Source organism: Procambarus clarkii, chromosome 56 (assembly GCF_040958095.1).
Source record: "Procambarus clarkii isolate CNS0578487 chromosome 56, FALCON_Pclarkii_2.0, whole genome shotgun sequence".
Taxonomy (NCBI): domain Eukaryota; kingdom Metazoa; phylum Arthropoda; class Malacostraca; order Decapoda; family Cambaridae; genus Procambarus; species Procambarus clarkii.
Genome location: NC_091205.1, coordinates 5,196,291 through 5,215,822, shown reverse-complemented (window position 1 = coordinate 5,215,822; position 19,532 = coordinate 5,196,291). Strand labels below are relative to the sequence as shown.

General features: G+C 42.8%; 1 protein-coding gene across 1 annotated transcript in view; it reads right to left on the bottom strand.

Annotated features, from left to right (window-relative positions):
* LOC123748151 (uncharacterized) overlaps positions 1–19,532 on the bottom strand; it is a 486,109-nt gene that overhangs the window by 143,438 nt on the left and 323,139 nt on the right. Inside the window, exons 11-12 of the mRNA XM_069305699.1 lie at positions 9,440–9,537; positions 7,421–7,660 (exon numbers count right to left, since the gene is read on the bottom strand). Of these exons, the coding sequence (XP_069161800.1) occupies positions 7,421–7,660; positions 9,440–9,537 (338 nt within the window). The remainder of the gene's footprint in view (positions 1–7,420; positions 7,661–9,439; positions 9,538–19,532) is intronic.

Genomic DNA, 19,532 nt, shown 5'->3' with positions numbered 1-19,532 from the left:
CCTAGTGACTGTGTGTGTGTGTGTGTGTGTGTGTACTCACCTATTTGCGCTTGCTGGGGTTGAGCTCTAGCTCATTGGTGCCGCCTCTCAACTGTCAATCAACTGGTGTACAGGTTCCAGAGCCTATTGGGCTCTATCATATCTACACTTGAAACTGTGTATGGAGTCAGCCTCCACCACATCACTTCCTAATGCATTCCATTTGTCAACCACTCTGACACTAAAAAATTTTTTTCTAATATCTCTGTGGCTCATTTGGGCACTCAGTTTCCACCTGTGTCCCCTAGTGCGTGTTTCCCTTGTGTTAAATAGACTGTCTTTATCTACCCTATCAATTCCCTTGAGAATCTTGAATGTGGTGATCATGTCCCCCCTAACTCTTCTGTCTTCCAGCGAAGTGAGGTTTAATTCCCGTAGTCTCTCCTGGTAGCTCATACCTCTGAGCTCGGATACTAGTCTGGTGGCAAACCTTTGAACCTTTTCCAGTTTGGTCTTATCATTGACTAGATATGGACTCCATGCTGGGGCTGCATACTCCAGGATTGGTCTGACATATGTGGTATACAAAGTTCTGAATGATTCCTTACACAAGTTTCTGAATGCCGTTCTTATGTTGGCCAGCCTGGCATATGCCGCTGATGTTATTCTCTTGATATGGGCTGCAGGAGACAGGTCTGGCGTGATATCAACCCCAAAGTCTTTTTCTTTCTCGGACTCTTGAAGTATTTCATCTCCCAGATGGTACCTTGTATCTGGCCTCCTGCTCCCTAAACCTATCTTCATTACATTACATTGGCTTGAGTTAAACTCTAATAACCATTTGTTTGACCATTCCTTCAGCTTGTCTAGGTCTTCTTGAAGCCTCAAGCAGTCCTCCTCTGTCTTAATCCTTCTCATAATTTTGGCATTATCCGCAAACATTGAGAGAAATGAATCTATACCCTCCGGGAGATCATTTACACATATCAGAAACAAGATAGGACCGAGAAAAGAGCCCTGTGGGACTCCACTGGTGACTTCACGCCAATATGAGGTCTTACCCTTCACCGTAACTCTCTGCTTCCTATTGCTTAGGTACTCCCTTATCCACTGGAGCACCTTTCCAGCTACACCTGCCTGTCTCTCCAGCTTACGTACCAGCCTCTTATGCGGTACTGTGTCAAAGGCTTTCTGACAATCCAAGAAAATGCAGTTCGCCCGGCCTTCTCTTTCTTGTTTAATCTTTGTCACCTGGTCGTAGAATTCTATTAACCCAGTCAGGTAAGATTTACCCTCCCTGAATCCATGTTGGCGATTTGTCACGAAGTCCCATCTCTCCAGATGTGTTACCAGGTTTTTTCTCACAATCTTCTCCATTACCTTGCATGGTATAGAAGTCAAGGACACTGGCCTGTAGTTCAGTGTCTCTTGCCTGTCACCCTTTTTGTATATTAGGACCACATTCGCCGTCTTCCAAATTGCTGGTAGGTCTCCCGTCTCCAGTGACCTACTATACACTATGGAGAGTGGCAAGCAAAGTGCCTCTGCACACTCTTTCAGTACCCTTGGCGAGATCCCGTCTGGACCAACAGCCTCTCTAACATCCAGATCCAGCAGGTGTCTCTTGACCTCCTCTCTCGTAATTTCGAACTCTTCCTAGGCCGCTTGGTTTATCTCCCTTTCTCCTAGCACAGTGACCTCACCTTGTTCTATTGTGCAGACCACCTGGAATCTCTTGTTGAGTTCTTCACACACCTCTTTGTTATTCTCTGTATACCTGTCCTCGCCTGTTCTAAATTTCAATACCTGTTCTTTCACTGTTGTTTTCCTTCTGATGTGACTGTGGAGTAGCTTTGGTTCGGTCATGGCTTTGTTTGCTATATCATTTTCATAACTTTTCTCTGCTTCTCTTCTCACCCTGACATACTCATTCCTGGTTCTCTGGTATCTCTCTCTGCTTTCTGGTGTTCTGTTATTCCGGAAGTTCCTCCACGCCCTTTTGTTCAGTTTCTTTGCTTCCATACATGCCCTATTATACCATGGATTCTTCTGTTGCTTCTCGGATTTTTCCCTTTGGGCCGGGATGAACCTGTTTACTGCCTCCTGACACTTTTGGGTAACATAGTCCATCATACCCTGTACAGACTTATCTCTGAGGTCTGTGTCCCAAGGTATTTCACTTAGGAAACTTCTCATCTGTTCATAATTCCCCTTTCGGTATGCCAGCCTTTTGATTCCTAGTTCTTTTTTGGGGTAGGTAAGTCCTAGCTCTACCAGGTACTCAAAGTTCAATACACTGTGGTCACTCATTCCCAAGGGCGCTTCCATCTTAACTTCCCTTATATCCCACTCATTTAGGGTAAATATCAAATCAAGCATTGCTGGTTCATCTTCTCCTCTCATTCTTGTTGGTTCTTTGATGTGCTGGCTTAGAAAGTTTCTTGTTGCCACGTCCAGCAGCTTAGCTCTCCATGTTTCTGGTCCTCCATGCGGGTCTCTGTTCTTCCAATCTATCTTCCCATGGTTGAAGTCTCTCATAATTAGTAGTCCAGATCCATTCCTGCTAGCAACAGAAGCTGCTCTTTCTATTATGTTAATGGTGGCCATGTTGTTTCTATCATATTCCTGTCTAGGTCTTCTGTCATTTGGTGGTGAATTATATATGACTACGACTATAATTTTTTTCCCTCCATTTGTTACAGTACCTGCTATGTAGTCACTGAAACCTTCATAGCCCTGAATATCCATCTCCTCAAAATCCCAGCCTTTTCTTACCAGCAGAGCTACACCACCCCCACCTCTTCCTTCCCTCTCTTTCCTCATAACATAATAGTCCTCTGGGAACACTGTGTATGTACACTGAACACAGACATAATAGCCCTCACTTTCTGTGAGGGCTATTATGTCTGGGTTTTCCTCTAGTACCAGTTCTTCCAAGCTCATTTGCTTTATTTGTAATTCCATCTATGTTAGTGTACATCGCTTTGAGGCTCACTTTCTTCTGTCCCTTCTCAAATAGCCTCCTTGGTGAGTGTTCTGCTGGTGGGGGAGGCTGTTCCATGGGTGTGAGGACCTGTGAGGTGGATAACAGGGTCTCAGAGGATACTGGGATGAGGGGCAGGGGATCCAGTGAAGGGGGAGGGACAGGGAGGGTATGGGGTGAAAGGGGAGGGAAGACAGGAAGGAAAGGGGGGGGGAGGGAGGACTCGGGAGGTTCGGAGTGGTAGAAGGGTGGCGATTGGGTGTGGGGAGAGGGAGATTTGCCTGAACATTTGAGTGGGGGCAGGGAGGGTTTGGGGTAGGGGGGTTTTCTATGCAGAGGAGGGAGGCGGGGTTGTCCTCCCTTCTGGTGTTACTGGGTAGCTGGTTGTGGGTTTCCCCCTCGCCTCTGGGGGTGTTGTGTTGGGAGCTGTGACTTCCTGGCTTTCCTCTCTCGCCCTGCGCCTCTTCCTTGCTTCTGCTGCCATGGCTCTCTCCTCCCTTGTCATGTCTCTCTGGAGGAATACATTTTTGAATTTTCCCACGTTTTTCAGGGAGCTCTTCCTTGATAGGATCTTCTCCTTTGTGCTCTCGTTTGCAAACACTATCTTTATCATTCGGTCTCGGTCTTTGTTGTACCAGCCTAGCCTGAAAACCTTCTCAATGCTATGCTCAGCCCCTTCCATGTCTAGTGCCTTTAGTACTTCATTCACTGCTGCTTTGTCCTTGTCATTCCACTCTGTCCTATTAGAGCCTTCCTGCTCTTTAATACCCACAGCAACCACTGATCTGTTCCTTTCCAGCAGTTGGCTAGTGGAGCGTGCCGCCTCCTGTGAGGTGGCTGCTTTCATGGCCACCTCCATCACTGCAGTCATTACTTCAGAGTTATTTTTTTTTAGTATATCCACAAATGTTGCTTTTATTGTGGCATTCTCATCCAAAAAACTATTACCACCTTCTCCCTGGATGGTTTTCTGATTCTCAGCCTCGATACCATTCTCTTTGAGGGCTCTAATCTCCTCCTTTGCTGTTGTCAGCTCTCTTTTCAGGTTGCTTATTTCGTTCTTCATTTCCTGCATCATTTCTTGCATCTCACTCTTGATGTCCTCCAGAAACTGGGTGAACATTTCCTTCATTTCGTCACCTTGGCTCTTCCCTGTTCCCCTGGTACCTCTGGCTGCCATGTTTGACCCTGTTCCTATAGTTGTGCCGTGATAGGATTTGTCAGGAGGGCAGAGCGGGATGGGGGAGGGAGAGAGAGAGAGAGAGAGGAAGAGAGAGAGAAAGAGAGAGAGAGAGATGGAGTGATAAAGGGAGAAATAAATGGGTGGGTGGGGGGTATCCAACCCTTCCACTGAAGTGAGAAGAAAGTAGAAGGAGAGGGAGGAGGAGATGGAGAGAGAGGTGGGAGGGAGAGAGGGAGAGAGAGGAGAGGGAGAAAGATGGAGAGGGAGAAAGATGGAGAGGGAGAGAGCGGGTGAGGGAGGGAGCGGGTGAGGGAGAGAGCGGGTGAGGGAGAGAGGGGGGAGGTGTGTGTGTGTGTGTATGTGTGTGTGTGTGTATGTGTGTGTGTGTGTGTGTGTGTGTGTGTGTGTGTGTGTGTGTGTGTGTGTGTGTGTGTGTGTGTGTGTGTGTGTGTGTGTGTGTGTGTGTGTGTGTGTGTGTGTGTGTGTGTGTGTGTGTGTGTGTGTGTGTGTGTGTGCGTGTGTGTGTGTGTGGGCAGAGAGGGAGGGGGAAGGAAAGAGAGGGAGGGAGAGGGAGAGAGAGGGAGAGAGAGAGAGAGAGAGAGAGAGAGAGAGAGAGAGAGAGAGAGAGGGAGAGGGAGAGAGAGAGAGAGAGAGAGAGAGAGAGAGAGAGAGAGAGAGAGATAGTGGGAGAGAGAGAGAGTGGGAGAGATAGAGAGTGGGAGAGAGAGAGAGTGGGAGAGAGGGAGTGGGAGAGGGAGAGAGGGGGAGAGAGTGGGGAGGGGAAGAGTGTGTGTATGGGCGATGCGGGGGACTGGGGGAGGGGGGGAGGAGATGGCGACCAGGTCAGGTCAGGTCAGATGGGGGGGTTAAGAGGGGGGAGGATAGTAAGGTCCTGATCCCAGGTGTTAATGCCTTTTCCCCTGACTGAACGATTGTACTCACCTAGTTGTACTCACCTAGTTGTGTTTGCGGGGGTTGAGCTCTGGCTCTTTGGTCCCGCCTCTCAACCGTCAATCAACAGGTGTATAGATTCTTGAGCCTATCGGGCTCTGTCATATCTACACTTGAAACTGTGTATGGAGTCAGCCTCCACCACATCACCCCCTAATGCATTCCATTTGTCAACCACTCTGACACTAAAAAAGTTCTTTCTAATATCTCTGTGGCTCATTTGGGCACTCAGTTTCCACCTGTGTCCCCTTGTGCGTGTTCCCCTTGTGTTAAATAGACTGTCTTTATTTACCCTATCAATCCCCTTCAGAATCTTGAATGTGGTGATCATGTCCCACCTAACTCTTCTGTCTTCCAGCGAAGTGAGGTGTAATTCCCGTAGTCTCTCCTCGTAGCACATACCTCTCAGCTCGGGTACTAGTCTGGTGGCAAACCTTTGAACCTTTTCCAGTTTAGTCTTATCCTTGACTAGATATGGACTCCATGCTGGGGCTGCATACTCCAGGATTGGCCTGACATATGTGGTATACAAAGTTCTGAATGATTCTTTACACAAGTTTCTGAATGCCGTTCGTATGTTGGCCAGCCTGGCATATGCCGCTGATGTTATCCGCTTGATATGTGCTGCAGGAGACAGGTCTGGCGTGATATCAACCCCCAAGTCTTTTTCCTTCTCTGACTCCTGAAGAATTTCCTCTCCCAGATGATACCTTGTATCTGGCCTCCTGCTCCCTACACCTATCTTCATTACATTACATTTGGTTGGGTTAAACTCTAACAACCATTTGTTCGACCATTCCTTCAGCTTGTCTAGGTCTTCTTGAAGCCTCAAACAGTCCTCTTCTGTTTTAATCCTTCTCATAATTTTAGCACACATAATTGTGTGTGTATGTGTGTGTGTGTGCATGTGTGCGTGTGTGTGTGTGTCTGTTTTAGCGTGTGCACACTTGTGTGCGTGTATACGTACGTGGGCGGGTGTGCTTGTATGTGTCAAGATTTCCCTTATGCGTTACCTCTGCCTAAATGAGCCACCCTGAGATTTTTAAATATATATGATATCCTGAACAAGAATTTGATAATATTTTACCTCAATCTGTACACCTGATTAATTGACAAGAGAGGGGGTACATACCGGTCTCCTCCCGCTCACACAACCAGATGAGTAAGGACGATGTATGATGATGATGGTTATCCGTCGTTGTCTCCCACTAGGTGATTCACTAAGTGCTGGCAGATTGATGAGGACGGTTCTTCTCTGTCTACACAAAGCTCTGGAGTCAGTCACTGTATTGTTGTGTGACAGTTCACTAATTCACTGTACCACTGATCACAGTCACCTCTCAACAACACAATCAGGTAGTTCCACGGTGGGGTGTCCCACCCGGTCAGGTCGCACACTTACATGCACCGGTGATGCCATTAGCTCCACTTTGGTTTCTTTCTTGTGTGTGTGTGTGTGTGTGTGTGTGTGTGTGTGTGTGTGTGTGTGTGTGTGTGTGTGTGTGTGTGTGTGTGTGTGTGTGTGTGGGTGTGTGTGTGTGTGTTTGTGTGTGCGTGCTCAAGTCTTATTATTTACATTATTGTTAAAACCAGGATTGAACCAGAAACATTATTTATTCCAATTATCTGCGAACCTTCAGTGGACACTCTTACCCCGCCCCCCCCCCTTCCCCTTCCCTTCACTCCCGGTCCCTACTGCCCCTCCAAGCATGCATAACTTGTATTAAAATGTGTAAAATACAAAATCAAGACACTTTCATACATAACTTTTCAACATGACAGCCAATACCATGGGGTGACTCACCTATAAGAGTCTGGGCATTGTCTTTAAGAGTGAAGGCACTGAGTACAACAGGAGGGCTGACTCACCTATAACAGTCTGGGCATTGTCTTTAAGAGTGAAGGCACTGAGTACAACAGGAGGGCTGACTCACCTATAACAGTCTGGGCATTGTCTTTAAGAGTGAAGGCACTGAGTACAACAGGAGGGCTGACTCACCTATAACAGTCTGGGCATTGTCTTTAAGAGTGAAGGCACTGAGTACAACAGGAGGGCTGACTCACCTATAACAGTCTGGGCATTGTCTTTAAGAGTGAAGGCACTGAGTACAACAGGAGGGCTGACTCACCTATAACAGTCTGGGCATTGTCTTTAAGAGTGAAGGCACTGAGTACAACAGGAGGGCTGACTCACCTATAACAGTCTGGGCATTGTCTTTAAGAGTGAAGGCACTGAGTACAACAGGAGGGCTGACTCACCTATAACAGTCTGGGCATTGTCTTTAAGAGTGAAGGCACTGAGTACAACAGGAGGGCTGACTCACCTATAACAGTCTGGGCATTGTCTTTAAGAGTGAAGGCACTGAGTACAACAGGAGGGCTGACCCCTTCCTCATTGGACACTTGAACCACCAGGGCAAACTCTTGGCCAGACTGCAGACCTCCCACACTGTTGGAGGAAGGTGAGGGAGTTAGTGGTGGCGCCGGAGCTGTTGTCGGGAGGTTATGAGGGCGGGTGAGGGCGGGTGAGGGAGGAACACTGCTGGAGAGTGTTACTGGAGTTACTGAAATACAATGGTGGAGAATTAGTGTAGAGAAAGAGACATGATGTTGTGGATAATGTTGAGGGGGTAGTTTCGACACATCAATTATATAGGCAAATATTACTGAAAGGAAATATGTAAGTAATGAGTGTGAAGGGAGAACGTCAGTGAGCAGCACTGATGAGAGAGTTACATATGTTGTGGACAGATGACCTGCTCTGAGTGCCGACCTGTTCTAGTGCACGACCTGCTCTAGTGCACGACCTGCTCTAGTGCACGACCTGTTCTAGTGCACGACCTGCTCTAGTGCACGACCTGCTCTAGTGCACGACCTGCTCTAGTGCACGACCTGTTCTAGTGCACGACCTGCTCTGAGTGCCGACCTGCTCTAGTGCATGACCTGCTCTGAGTGCCAACCTGCTCTAGTGCACGACCTGCTCTGAGTGCCGACCTGCTCTAGTGCACGACCTGTTCTAGTGCACGACCTGCTCTGAGTGCCGACCTGCTCTAGTACACGACCTGCTCTGAGTGCCGACCTGCTCTAGTGCACGACCTGCTCTAGTGCACGACCTGCTCTAGTACACGACCTGTTCTAGTGCACGACCTGTTCTAGTGCACGACCTGCTCTGAGTGCCGACCTGCTCTAGTACACGACCTGCTCTGAATGCCGACCTGCTCTAGTGCACGACCTGCTCTGAGTGCCGACCTGCTCTAGTACACGACCTGTTCTAGTGCACGACCTGCTCTAGTACACGACCTGTTCTAGTGCACGACCTGCTCTAGTACACGACCTGCTCTGAGTGCCGACCTGCTCTAGTACACGACCTGTTCTAGTGCACGACCTGCTCTAGTACACGACCTGTTCTAGTGCACGACCTGCTCTAGTACACGACCTGTTCTAGTGCACGACCTGCTCTAGTACACGACCTGCTCTGAGTGCCGACCTGCTCTAGTACACGACCTGTTCTAGTGCACGACCTGCTCTAGTACACGACCTGCTCTGAGTGCCGACCTGCTCTAGTACACGACCTGTTCTAGTGCACGACCTGCTCTAGTACACGACCTGTTCTAGTGCACGACCTGCTCTAGTACACGACCTGTTCTAGTACACGACCTGCTCTGAGTGCCGACCTGCTCTAGTACACGACCTGCTCTGAGTGCCGACCTGCTCTAGTACACGACCTGCTCTAGTGCACGACCTGCTCTAGTACACGACCTGCTCTGAGTGCCGACCTGCTCTAGTACACGACCTGCTCTAGTGCACGACCTGCTCTGAGTGCCGACCTGCTCTAGTACACGACCTGCTCTGAGTGCCGACCTGCTCTAGTACACGACCTGCTCTAGTGCACGACCTGCTCTAGTACACGACCTGTTCTAGTACACGACCTGCTCTGAGTGCCGACCTGCTCTAGTACACGACCTGCTCTGAGTGCCGACCTGCTCTAGTACACGACCTGCTCTGAGTGCCGACCTGCTCTAGTACACGACCTGCTCTAGTGCACGACCTGCTCTGAGTGCCGACCTGCTCTAGTACACGACCTGCTCTGAGTGCCGACCTGCTCTAGTACACGACCTGCTCTAGTGCACGACCTGCTCTGAGTGCCGACCTGCTCTAGTACACGACCTGCTCTAGTGCACGACCTGCTCTAGTGCACGACCTGCTCTGAGTGCCGACCTGCTCTAGTGCACGACCTGCTCTAGTGCACGACCTGCTCTGAGTGCCGACCTGCTCTAGTGCACGACCTGCTCTGAGTGCCAACCTGCTCTAGTACACGACCTGCTCTGCTAACCCGCTCTGACGAGCCATGGCTGACCGTGTTGAGAGAGTCATGCTTCTTGTCCAGCTTAACATATCCGCAACTGCAAGACTTTCCAGTTGAACATAATTATCTTCACTCCTAGAAACCACAGTGAAAATAACTATGTTGAACAGAAAACACAGCTTTTCTACTTATGTATAGAAGAAGCGAAGTTTTTTAGTGCAAAGTTCTAGTTTTAAGAAACCATGCTGTGTTAGCATTTGTTTTGTTTGGGAAGTAACATGAGAACACATTTCGCAAAGCATCTTGCAAAATATAGCAATTATATTAATGTTAGGTTTTTATTGCATAAGAAGGAACTTGACAAATTAAGTCTCCAAAGTTCATTGTATTGTTATAGCTAGTTGCTAAGAGATACGTTTCCTTGACCCTTGCCAACATTTTCAAAGACAGTGTAGAAGTCTTCTCAACTGTCAATCAATCAACTGTTATTAATTACTTTTTTATCCACACACATACACACACACACACACACACACACACACACACACACACACACACACACACACACACACACACACACACACACACACACACACACTTACAGAGGCTGGCTGGCTGGCTGAGTGGACAGCGCTCGAGACTCGTGGACATAGGGACCAGGATTTGATCCCGGCAGCCGGTGGAAAAACAAATGGACAGAGTTTTCTTTCCTTCGCCGGGGATCGAACTCCGGTCCACAGAATTATGTATCCAGAGCATGCTGTCCACCCAGCCACCAGGCGGCCGTGTGTGTGTGTGTGTGTTCTTATTTCCTTATTAAACTGTACTTATTAAACTAAACTTATAAAACTATTAAATTATACAGGACAGAATACGTCACAGGATTACAGGAAGGGGAACAGAACTCCCTTTGCGCCAGAATAATCTCCAGCCTCCCACAACGTGGAATAAACTGAGAGCATCTTGCGGCTCAATGGTACCGGATCACCCCGTTCATAACACCAGCAATTAAGCCGTTTAAGGAGAGCTTCGCCAAGTACCCGGGGAGCAGCCGGAGAATTGTGTGCCCATTAGAAGCACAGAACAAGGAGACGTCTCGCTCCAAACACACTCAGAAAACTGGATGATAAAGTATTGTAAATCATCTAATAGCGTAGGATCCTTCTATTGAGATTTGTCAGTAGCATACTGCTTCAAGCGGGAGCAGAGATGGAAAGGATTGAGCAGTGCAGATGAAGAATCACAATAACGTGGCTGAAAAATGTTGACCAAACACACACACTAGAACATGTCGAGACAACGACGTTTCGGTCCGTCCTGGACCATTATCAAGTCGCTTATGATAAGACGAGGAAAGCAAGGGGCAAAAAATAGGCAAGAGGTGAGGAGATGGAAATCTTAGAGGAATAACAGAGCAACGTAAAAGGTACGGAAGGTAAGGTAAAGTGTGTAATAATAGGAATAAGAAATGGATCGTAAGAAAAAACAAGAGAAAGAGAAAGAAAGATAAAAGGAAGGGTAGGCTTATTTTTTGTCACGTTTGTTAGAAATACTAAGCAGTGGTTCATGTTTTCCAGAATCTGAATCAGCGGATATATTTTTAACAACTTATACAAATCATTAATTTCTGGCTAGACTTCCCGGGTGATAGTGAACCAGTGTAGATTTTGTTAGACATTAACTGGAACATATATAATTTATTGTTTGATTTGTGGTGTTAAAAATGTTCTACCAATGTGTAAGTAATTATGGCAGTACTAGTAATATCTCTGCTATATTTAGGTATTATGCTGTAATTAAATGACACTAGAATAGTAACGGCATAAGACACATTAATGACAATAATAATAGGGAGTAAATCAGTAGAAGCCGTGAGGTGGATTCGAACCTATGCTCTAGATACTCCCTAAGGCACGCGCCTTAGACCACTGCCCCATGACATGGTCAAAGGCGTTTGCTGGGAGTACCCAGAGCAATGGTTTGAATCCTCCTTACGGCTCCTACTGATTTTGTGACTGATTCATCAGGTTAAGGTGATTTCTTTGATCATAACAGTAGTAGTAATAACAACAGTAATTTTATTGCCAACGGTGTTTGTGTTATAAGTAACTTTAATTTTAGTGGAATATACTGGACTAACAAAACAGGAAGCGCAGAGAAAGAAGATTTCTAAGATAGAATTAGTTAATGATTGTTTCCTTAAACAATATATTAATTAGCCAATAGAGGAAAACACAATTTTAGACTATGTAATCTTACAGAAAGATACACATAAATAACATTGGAATAGAGAGTGAGTTAGGGAACAGTGATCGCAAAGAAGTCAGATATCATGGAATAGGTCTGTATGAGAAAGTTCTTTAATGGAGCCAAATTTCCTAAAAAGCATTTTGAGAGATTAAACGGTTTCTTTAAAAGGATAGATCTGGCACATCGAAATATGAGAGATGGGAAGTTCTTGGTACGTGACAAGAAACTCTTGCAGTTTACAAGGAAAATTATAATTAGGATTTAAGAAATTCTCAGTGAAGCCCAAAAGCGTGTTATTCTGTATAAATTAATAAGTATGAATAACAATGACTGCAAATAGATAAGCATGAGATTAAAGAACCTTATAAATAAGAATGTTATGTAAAATTGGATTATGAATAGGGAAGTCAGTCACAAACACAAACTTCTCAAATTAGATAGAAATGTTAGAATGAAATAAGGAAACAAAGCAAAATAAGGAAATATATAAAACAGTCAGGCAAAGACAAGTGCCAAAGTTTCCTCTCAGATATATTAAGCAAAGATGAGAGAGAAGACAGAGTAAGTAAAATCTAAATAAGGTTAGGCAACTAACAAAGAAATGAGTAATGTTTTAAACAGAGTAATAAAGTAATCATTATTACTGTGTATCTACATTGTGTCACAAATTAACCCTCCACATTCAGGTACTGGCTTTCTCCATAGCAGTCTTTCCTCAACTCTTCGATAACTCTATGTCCATCCAGGTGTCCATATACGCTTATCCTGTGCATATTATGTCTCATAAAACTGTATTCTGTTGTGTTACTCTATGGATTAATGTATTCATTGGTTTGTGGTTTTCATTTACTTACTGTGCTCTGATGCACCATGTCACCACCGAGTCAACTAGTTTGTGGTCACGGCACCGACCCTCCTGAGTAGCAAGGTTTTTCACAGATTGCTTTGAAATTTTCACATAACGTTTCATTCGCATCCGAGAGGGTTTTAATATTCATACTTTATACATGTTACGTCAGTGACGGGAAAAAAACATGCATTTTTGAAAAACTGTGTTTTTCATGTGAGGGGAAATCTTCGAAACCTCCTTACCGATTCCCTTTAAATTTTGACACAATGTTGCATTCGAATAGAGGCGTTTTTATATGCCTACTATATACATGCCTCACCTGTGACAGGAAAAAACATGCTTTTTTGAAAAAAGCACCATCTGTTGGACGTAATAGCAACACACTATGCTAAATGCTATATGTTAATATTTCATTTCAATGTTTCTAATTGCATTGATAAATTAAATTTTCAAAGAATTCAATTTATTTTCATTTTGATTTAATTATTTTGTGCGACATTGCAGATGAATTGAGCTGTGTTGTTCACCACACCGTCCATTTTGCAAGTATAAGTATAGATGCCACACCTGTGACAGGTAGAAACATTCGTTTTTTAAGAAACAGCACCATCTGTTTCACGTAAGAGCAACACACGCTTTACTAAATATGCTACGATTCCATTTCAATGTTTCTGATTGCATTGACAAATTGAACTTTCATAGATTTCGATTTATTTTCATTTTGATTTAATTATTTTGTGTGACAATGCCTTGGAATTGAGCTGCGTTGTTTACCATGCCGTTCATTTCGTTCATTGAGCATAGTTTATTTTTATTTTGTTATTGTTTTTCATTTTTCTTTTTTAACTGTTTCTCTTATATTCCAGTGATGGGAGCATCAGATAATTTGAGAATGCATCGGACGAGGGAGTGGGGAATGTTGGGGGAGGATGATGAAACGGGAGTGTGGGGGATGGTGGGGAGGAGGAAGGGTGAGGAGGAAGAGGTGACAGGGAAAGGGGAAATGGTAGGGAGGACGAGGGGATGAGGGAGTGGGAGATGTAGGAGAGGGCCAGGGGACGCTGAATGGGGAGGGCCAGGGGACGGTGGAGTGGGGGATGGCAGGGAGGACAAGGGGACGTGGGAGGGGAGAATGGTGGGGAGGACGAGGGGACTGGGGGTGTGGAATGGTTGGGAGGATGAGGGGACATGGGGAGGGGGGAGTCATGGGGAGGACTGAGGGACAGGGAAGGTTGTTGTGGCTCAACAACACACATGCGATGCTAAGCCACAACAATGCGTGGCCGGTTACAGCTAGTATTTAATGAATCAGTATTGTCTAACAATATCAATCTTTAAAATCAATATTTATTTTATTTATATTTTATTTAAAAATCAATATTATTATATTTATATTTTATTTAAAATCAATATTATTTTATTTAGATTTGATTTAAAAATCATTATATAATAAAAAAATTAAATGAATATTTAACAAAAAAACTATTAATATTTAAATCAATATTTAATATATAATATATATTTTATTTAAGCATCAATATATAAATCAATATTTAATAAATGAATATTACCGGAGTGTGGAGTGTTACAGGTTCAATATATTTCATGCAGAAGAAGGATTGCTAAATTCCTTGAATTAGGAAAGCCTTTGTTACTGTGCCTTAGAAAGAGACTCATTAAAAGTGACAAGTTCCTGGAATTGTGGGGAGGAGGGCAGGGTGAAGAGGTCATCTGAAGCTGTACTACTTCATAATTAAAACAAAAATCAGAGTTAGCATCAATGGAGTTAAATGTGAATGGGAGACTGTTGTAAGTGGTGTCCCGGGGCTCTGTTCGTGGTCATGTTTACCGTACATAGAAGCGAGTTAGTCACAGGATATAACAGAAACATGTGCAAATCTGCAGATGATTAAAAAATGGGGCGTGAAATCGAGACAGGCTAAATCTAAATCTATGGAAATCTAGGTGATCTAGACAGGCTTTCAAAATGGACGCAAGTTTGGCATATACAGTTAAATACTGATAAATATATAGTTCTCAGTATAGGTAACAATAATACAGTTCCGGACATCAGCTAGAGGATGTTAAAATCCCCAGGTCTGAATAAGCAACCTGTTCTCGCACTTGCTGTGCTTATGAATAAGTGCATATGTGGCATACTAATTTATTGTGAATATATGAGTTTACCCCGAAATGCTAAATAGAATACGACATCCTAACCTAACCTTCTTAGTATATTTAGATATTACAATTAGTCCTGAACCCATACCTATATTGATATTACAGTTTTATAAAAATAATAAAACAACACTAAAATATTTAAATAAGTTGTAAAGTAACTCAGGGTATTGTCAAATTTTGTATAAAATCTCTATTGTTTAATAAAACTGAGAGGAAAAGTTAGTGCCCTTAAAAAAATATGGCTTGGAATAAGTCACATATGTACTTATTTATGTTTAAAATAGTGACTTTAAACAATAAGTCATATATGTGCTGTCTTGAGTGGGTTGCAATAAGAGAGATTTCGGAGACATGTTAGTGATGTTAAGCCAAACAATGGATATATAAATGCATGGATTAAGGCTAAAAGATTATTAAGATTTATTACTAGAAGCGCCAGCAGTAAAATACGTGAACTCTTAACTTTAGCTTTAACTTGTTCTTGATTCGCCCCATTTAGAGTATGCGATTCAGTTTTGAACTCCGAACTATGGAATGGGTATAAACTCACATCAACGTTTCATTCACTCGGGACCCTAGAAGCTATGAACCTCTGACCCACTGAGCGGGAGACGGAAGCTCTATCAAACACGCAACGGCTTGATAGAGTGATCATAAGGACAGCTCTGGAGGACAGAGGTTCGAGGCTCCTAGGACCCTAGTGAATGAAGTGTTATTACCCGCATTTATTATGACTGACAAGTCACATGAACTTGTACACAGGAAGATGACGAAGCTAATGCCAGGAAATACAAACCTCTTAATGAGAACGTAAAAAACACCATAATATACACAACCCATCCTCCTGTTTAGAGAGAACATTTTGTAACCATGTGCACCATAGTACAAAATTGATGTACTAAGCAATTAGTTGAATTTGGACAATTAATTTCATAGAGTCCGAAAAAATAAAGCTAAAAAACCAACTTCAATATTCCTAGGCCTAGTATAGCACACATGTGTACTATATTAGGCCTCAGATAGCGTGTGTTGGGCCATGGAAGGTTAGGTTAGGTTAGTTCAGGTTGTCTTTGCAGCATAAATACCAAACCTTTTCCGGTTTGTCCGAATTCCGTGGTACAGATTTCTATTTCCTAATTGCATTGTTCGTCGGTATATGTACAATGGTCCTCATTGTTACTATAAGTACTGCCTAAATAGGAGGATGGGCTGACTTACATTTCATAAACAACGTGTAAGGGCTTTCTTGACTGAAGTATAATTCAATGATTGTATTGGCAGTTTCCGTGGTGCAGTGGTAAGACACTCGCCTGGCGTTCCGCGAGCGCTATGTCATGGGTTCGTATCCTGGCCGGGGAGGATTTAATGGGCGCAATTCCTTAACTGCTGTAGCCTCTGTTTAACGCAACAGTAAAGTTTGTACTTGGATGAAAAAAACGATTCTTCGCGGCAGGGGATCGTATTCCAGGGACCGTAGGATTAAGGACTTGCCCGAAACGCTACGCGTACTAGTGGCTGTACAAGAATGTAACAACTCTTGTATATATCTCAAAAAAAAAAAAAAAAAAAAAAAAAAAAAAAAAATGAAAGGGAACAGTAATTGGGAAATGAATAAGACTTTAAATGTCGCCATGAAATCACCCTAGCGTGATATATCAATGAAAATCTTTCTGAGACAATGGAGTGACTTGAACCCGCGCCCTTGTGGTTCCCAGACACCTGCCCTAACCACAGGTGTTATGACATTTTAAATATATCAACACGAAATGAAATTTGAAACAATGGATATAGATTTCATAAGTTAATATATAAAAGAGCCCTGGATAAATACTGGTTAGTGGATGGGTTGTATATTTATGGGAAAAATTATCGCGTAACTTAATGTAACTTAATAGATGAGTGATCAATGGATACGCACGCGTGCACACACACACATAAGTTTAGGTAGTACTTATAGTATTACCATTGTGCATATTGTGCATACCGACATACCATACCATTGTGCATATACCGACGTACAATGCAGTTAGGAAGTAGAAATCTGTACCAGGGAATTTGTATAAACCGGAAAAGGTTTGGTATTTATGTTGCAAATACAACCTAGACTAACCTAACCTAACCTTCCATGGCCCAACACACGCTATCTGAGGCCTAATATAGTACATATGTGTGCTATACTAGGCCTAGGAAAATTTAAGTTGTTTTTTTAGCTTTATTTTTTCGGACTCTATGAAATTAATAATTCCAAATTCTACTAATTGCTTAGTACATAGAAAGAACTGTTTTTAGTGTCAGGGTAGTTAACAGGTGAAATGCATTAGGCAGTGATGTAGTGGAGCCTGACTCCATACACACTTTCAAATGTAGATATGATAGAGCCCAATAGGCTCAGGAATCAGTACACCAGTTGATTGACAGTTGAGAGGCGGGACCAAAGAGCCAAAGCTCAACCCCTACAAGCACAAATAGGTGAGAACATAGCTGAGCGAGCTCTATCTGGGCTCTATTACACTGGGCTCTATCATTATCTCTATCTACTGGGCTCTATCACACACACACATACACACACACACGTGTGTGTGTGTGTGTGTGATAGAGCCCAGTAGGCTCAGGAATCTGACCACCAGTTGATACACAGTTGAGAGGCGGGACCAAAGAGTTAGAGCTCAACCCCCGCATCATCAGATCAAAGATCAGCATCTGAACATATAGCACTGAAGATCAGCATCTGTACATATAGCACTGAAGATCAGCATCTGTACATATAACACTGAAGATCAGCATCTGTACATATAACACTGAAGATCAGCATCTGTACATATAACACTGAAGATCAGCATCTGTACATATAACACTGAAGATCAGCATCTGTACATATAACACAGAAGATCAGCATCTGTACACATAACACTGAAGATCAGCATCTGTACATATAACACAGAAGATCAGCATCTGTACATATAACACAGAAGATCAGCATCTGAACATATAGCACTGAAGATCAGCATCTGTACATATAACACTGAAGATCAGCATCTGTACATATAACACTGAAGATCAGCATCTGTACATATAACACTGAAGATCAGCATCTGTACATATAACACTGAAGATCAGCATCTGTACATATAACACAGAAGATCAGCATCTGTACACATAACACAGAAGATCAGCATCTGTACACATAACACTGAAGATCAGCATCTGTACATATAACACAGAAGATCAGCATCTGTACACATAACACTGAAGATCAGCATCTGTACATATAACACAGAAGATCAGCATCTGTACATATAACACAGAAGATCAGCATCTGAACACATAACACTGAAGATCAGCATCTGTACATATAACACAGAAGATCATGGTTTGATTAGTTTGGATTTAGAAAATATATGAAAACACATTGCTGATAATTATAGTTGGTTGGTGCTTGACATCATAATATAGTAGATATAGACGCAAACTCACTATAATGTTTCGAACTCCGGAAGGACAAATATGATTGAAGTTTGGCCTCCTGGTCCACGACTCACATTGACCATATGATCTGCTACAGATTCGTTCGTTATTAGTTTCTTAAAACGAGTTCCAATATTACGCACTTGTAAGACAAAAAAGCGACAAAAATGCTATCCGTATGTTATTATGTTAAAACATTTTAGTAATGTACCAATATCGCAGCCAGGAATACAACAACCATCTATGTATATATATATATATATATATATATATATATATATATATATATATATATGTCGTACCTAGTAGCCAGAACTCACTTCTCAGCCTACTATGCAAGGCCCAATTTGCCTAATAAGCCAAGTTTTCATGAATTAATTGTTTTTCGACTACCTAACCTACCTAACCTAACCTAACCTAACTTTTTCCGCTACCTGACCTAACCTAACCTATAAACATAGGTTAGGTTAGGTTAGGTAGGGTTGGTTAGGTTTGGTCATATATCTACGTTAATTTAAACTCCAATAAAAAAAAATTGACCTCATACGTAATGAAATGGTTTGATTTATCATTTCATAAGAAAAAAATTGGAGAAAATATATTAATTCAGGAAAACTTGGCTTATTAGGCAAATCGGGCCTTGCATAGTAGGCCGATAAGTGCGTTCTGGCTATTAGGTACGACATATATATATATATATATATATATATATATATATATATATATATATATATGTCGTACCTAGTAGCCAGAACTCACTTCTCAGCCTACTATTCAAGGCCCGATTTGCCTAATAAGCCAAGTTTTCATGAATTAATGTTTTTTCGTCTACCTAACCTACCTAACCTAACCTAACCTAGCTTTTTTTGGCTACCTAACCTAACCTTACCTATAAATATAGGTTAGGTTAGGTTAGGTAGGGTTGGTTAGGTTCGGTCATATATCTACGTTAATTTTAACTCCAATAAAAAAAATTTGACCTCATACATAGAGAAAAGGGTTGCTTTATCATTTCATAAGAAAAAAATTATAGTAAATATATTAATTCAGGAAAACTTGGCTTATTAGGCAAATCGGGCCTTGAATAGTAGGCTGAGAAGTGAGTTCTGGCTACTAGGTACGACATATATATATATATATATATATATATATATATATATATATATATATATATATATGTCGTACCTAGTAGCCAGAACTCACTTCTCAGCCTACTATGCAAGGCCCGATTTGCCTAATAAGACAAGTTTTCCTGAATTAATATATTTTCTCTAATTTTTTTCTTATGAAATGATAAAGCTACCCATTTCATTATGTATGAGGTCAATTTTTTTTTATTGGAGTTAAAATTAACGTAGATATATGACCAAACCTAACCAACCCT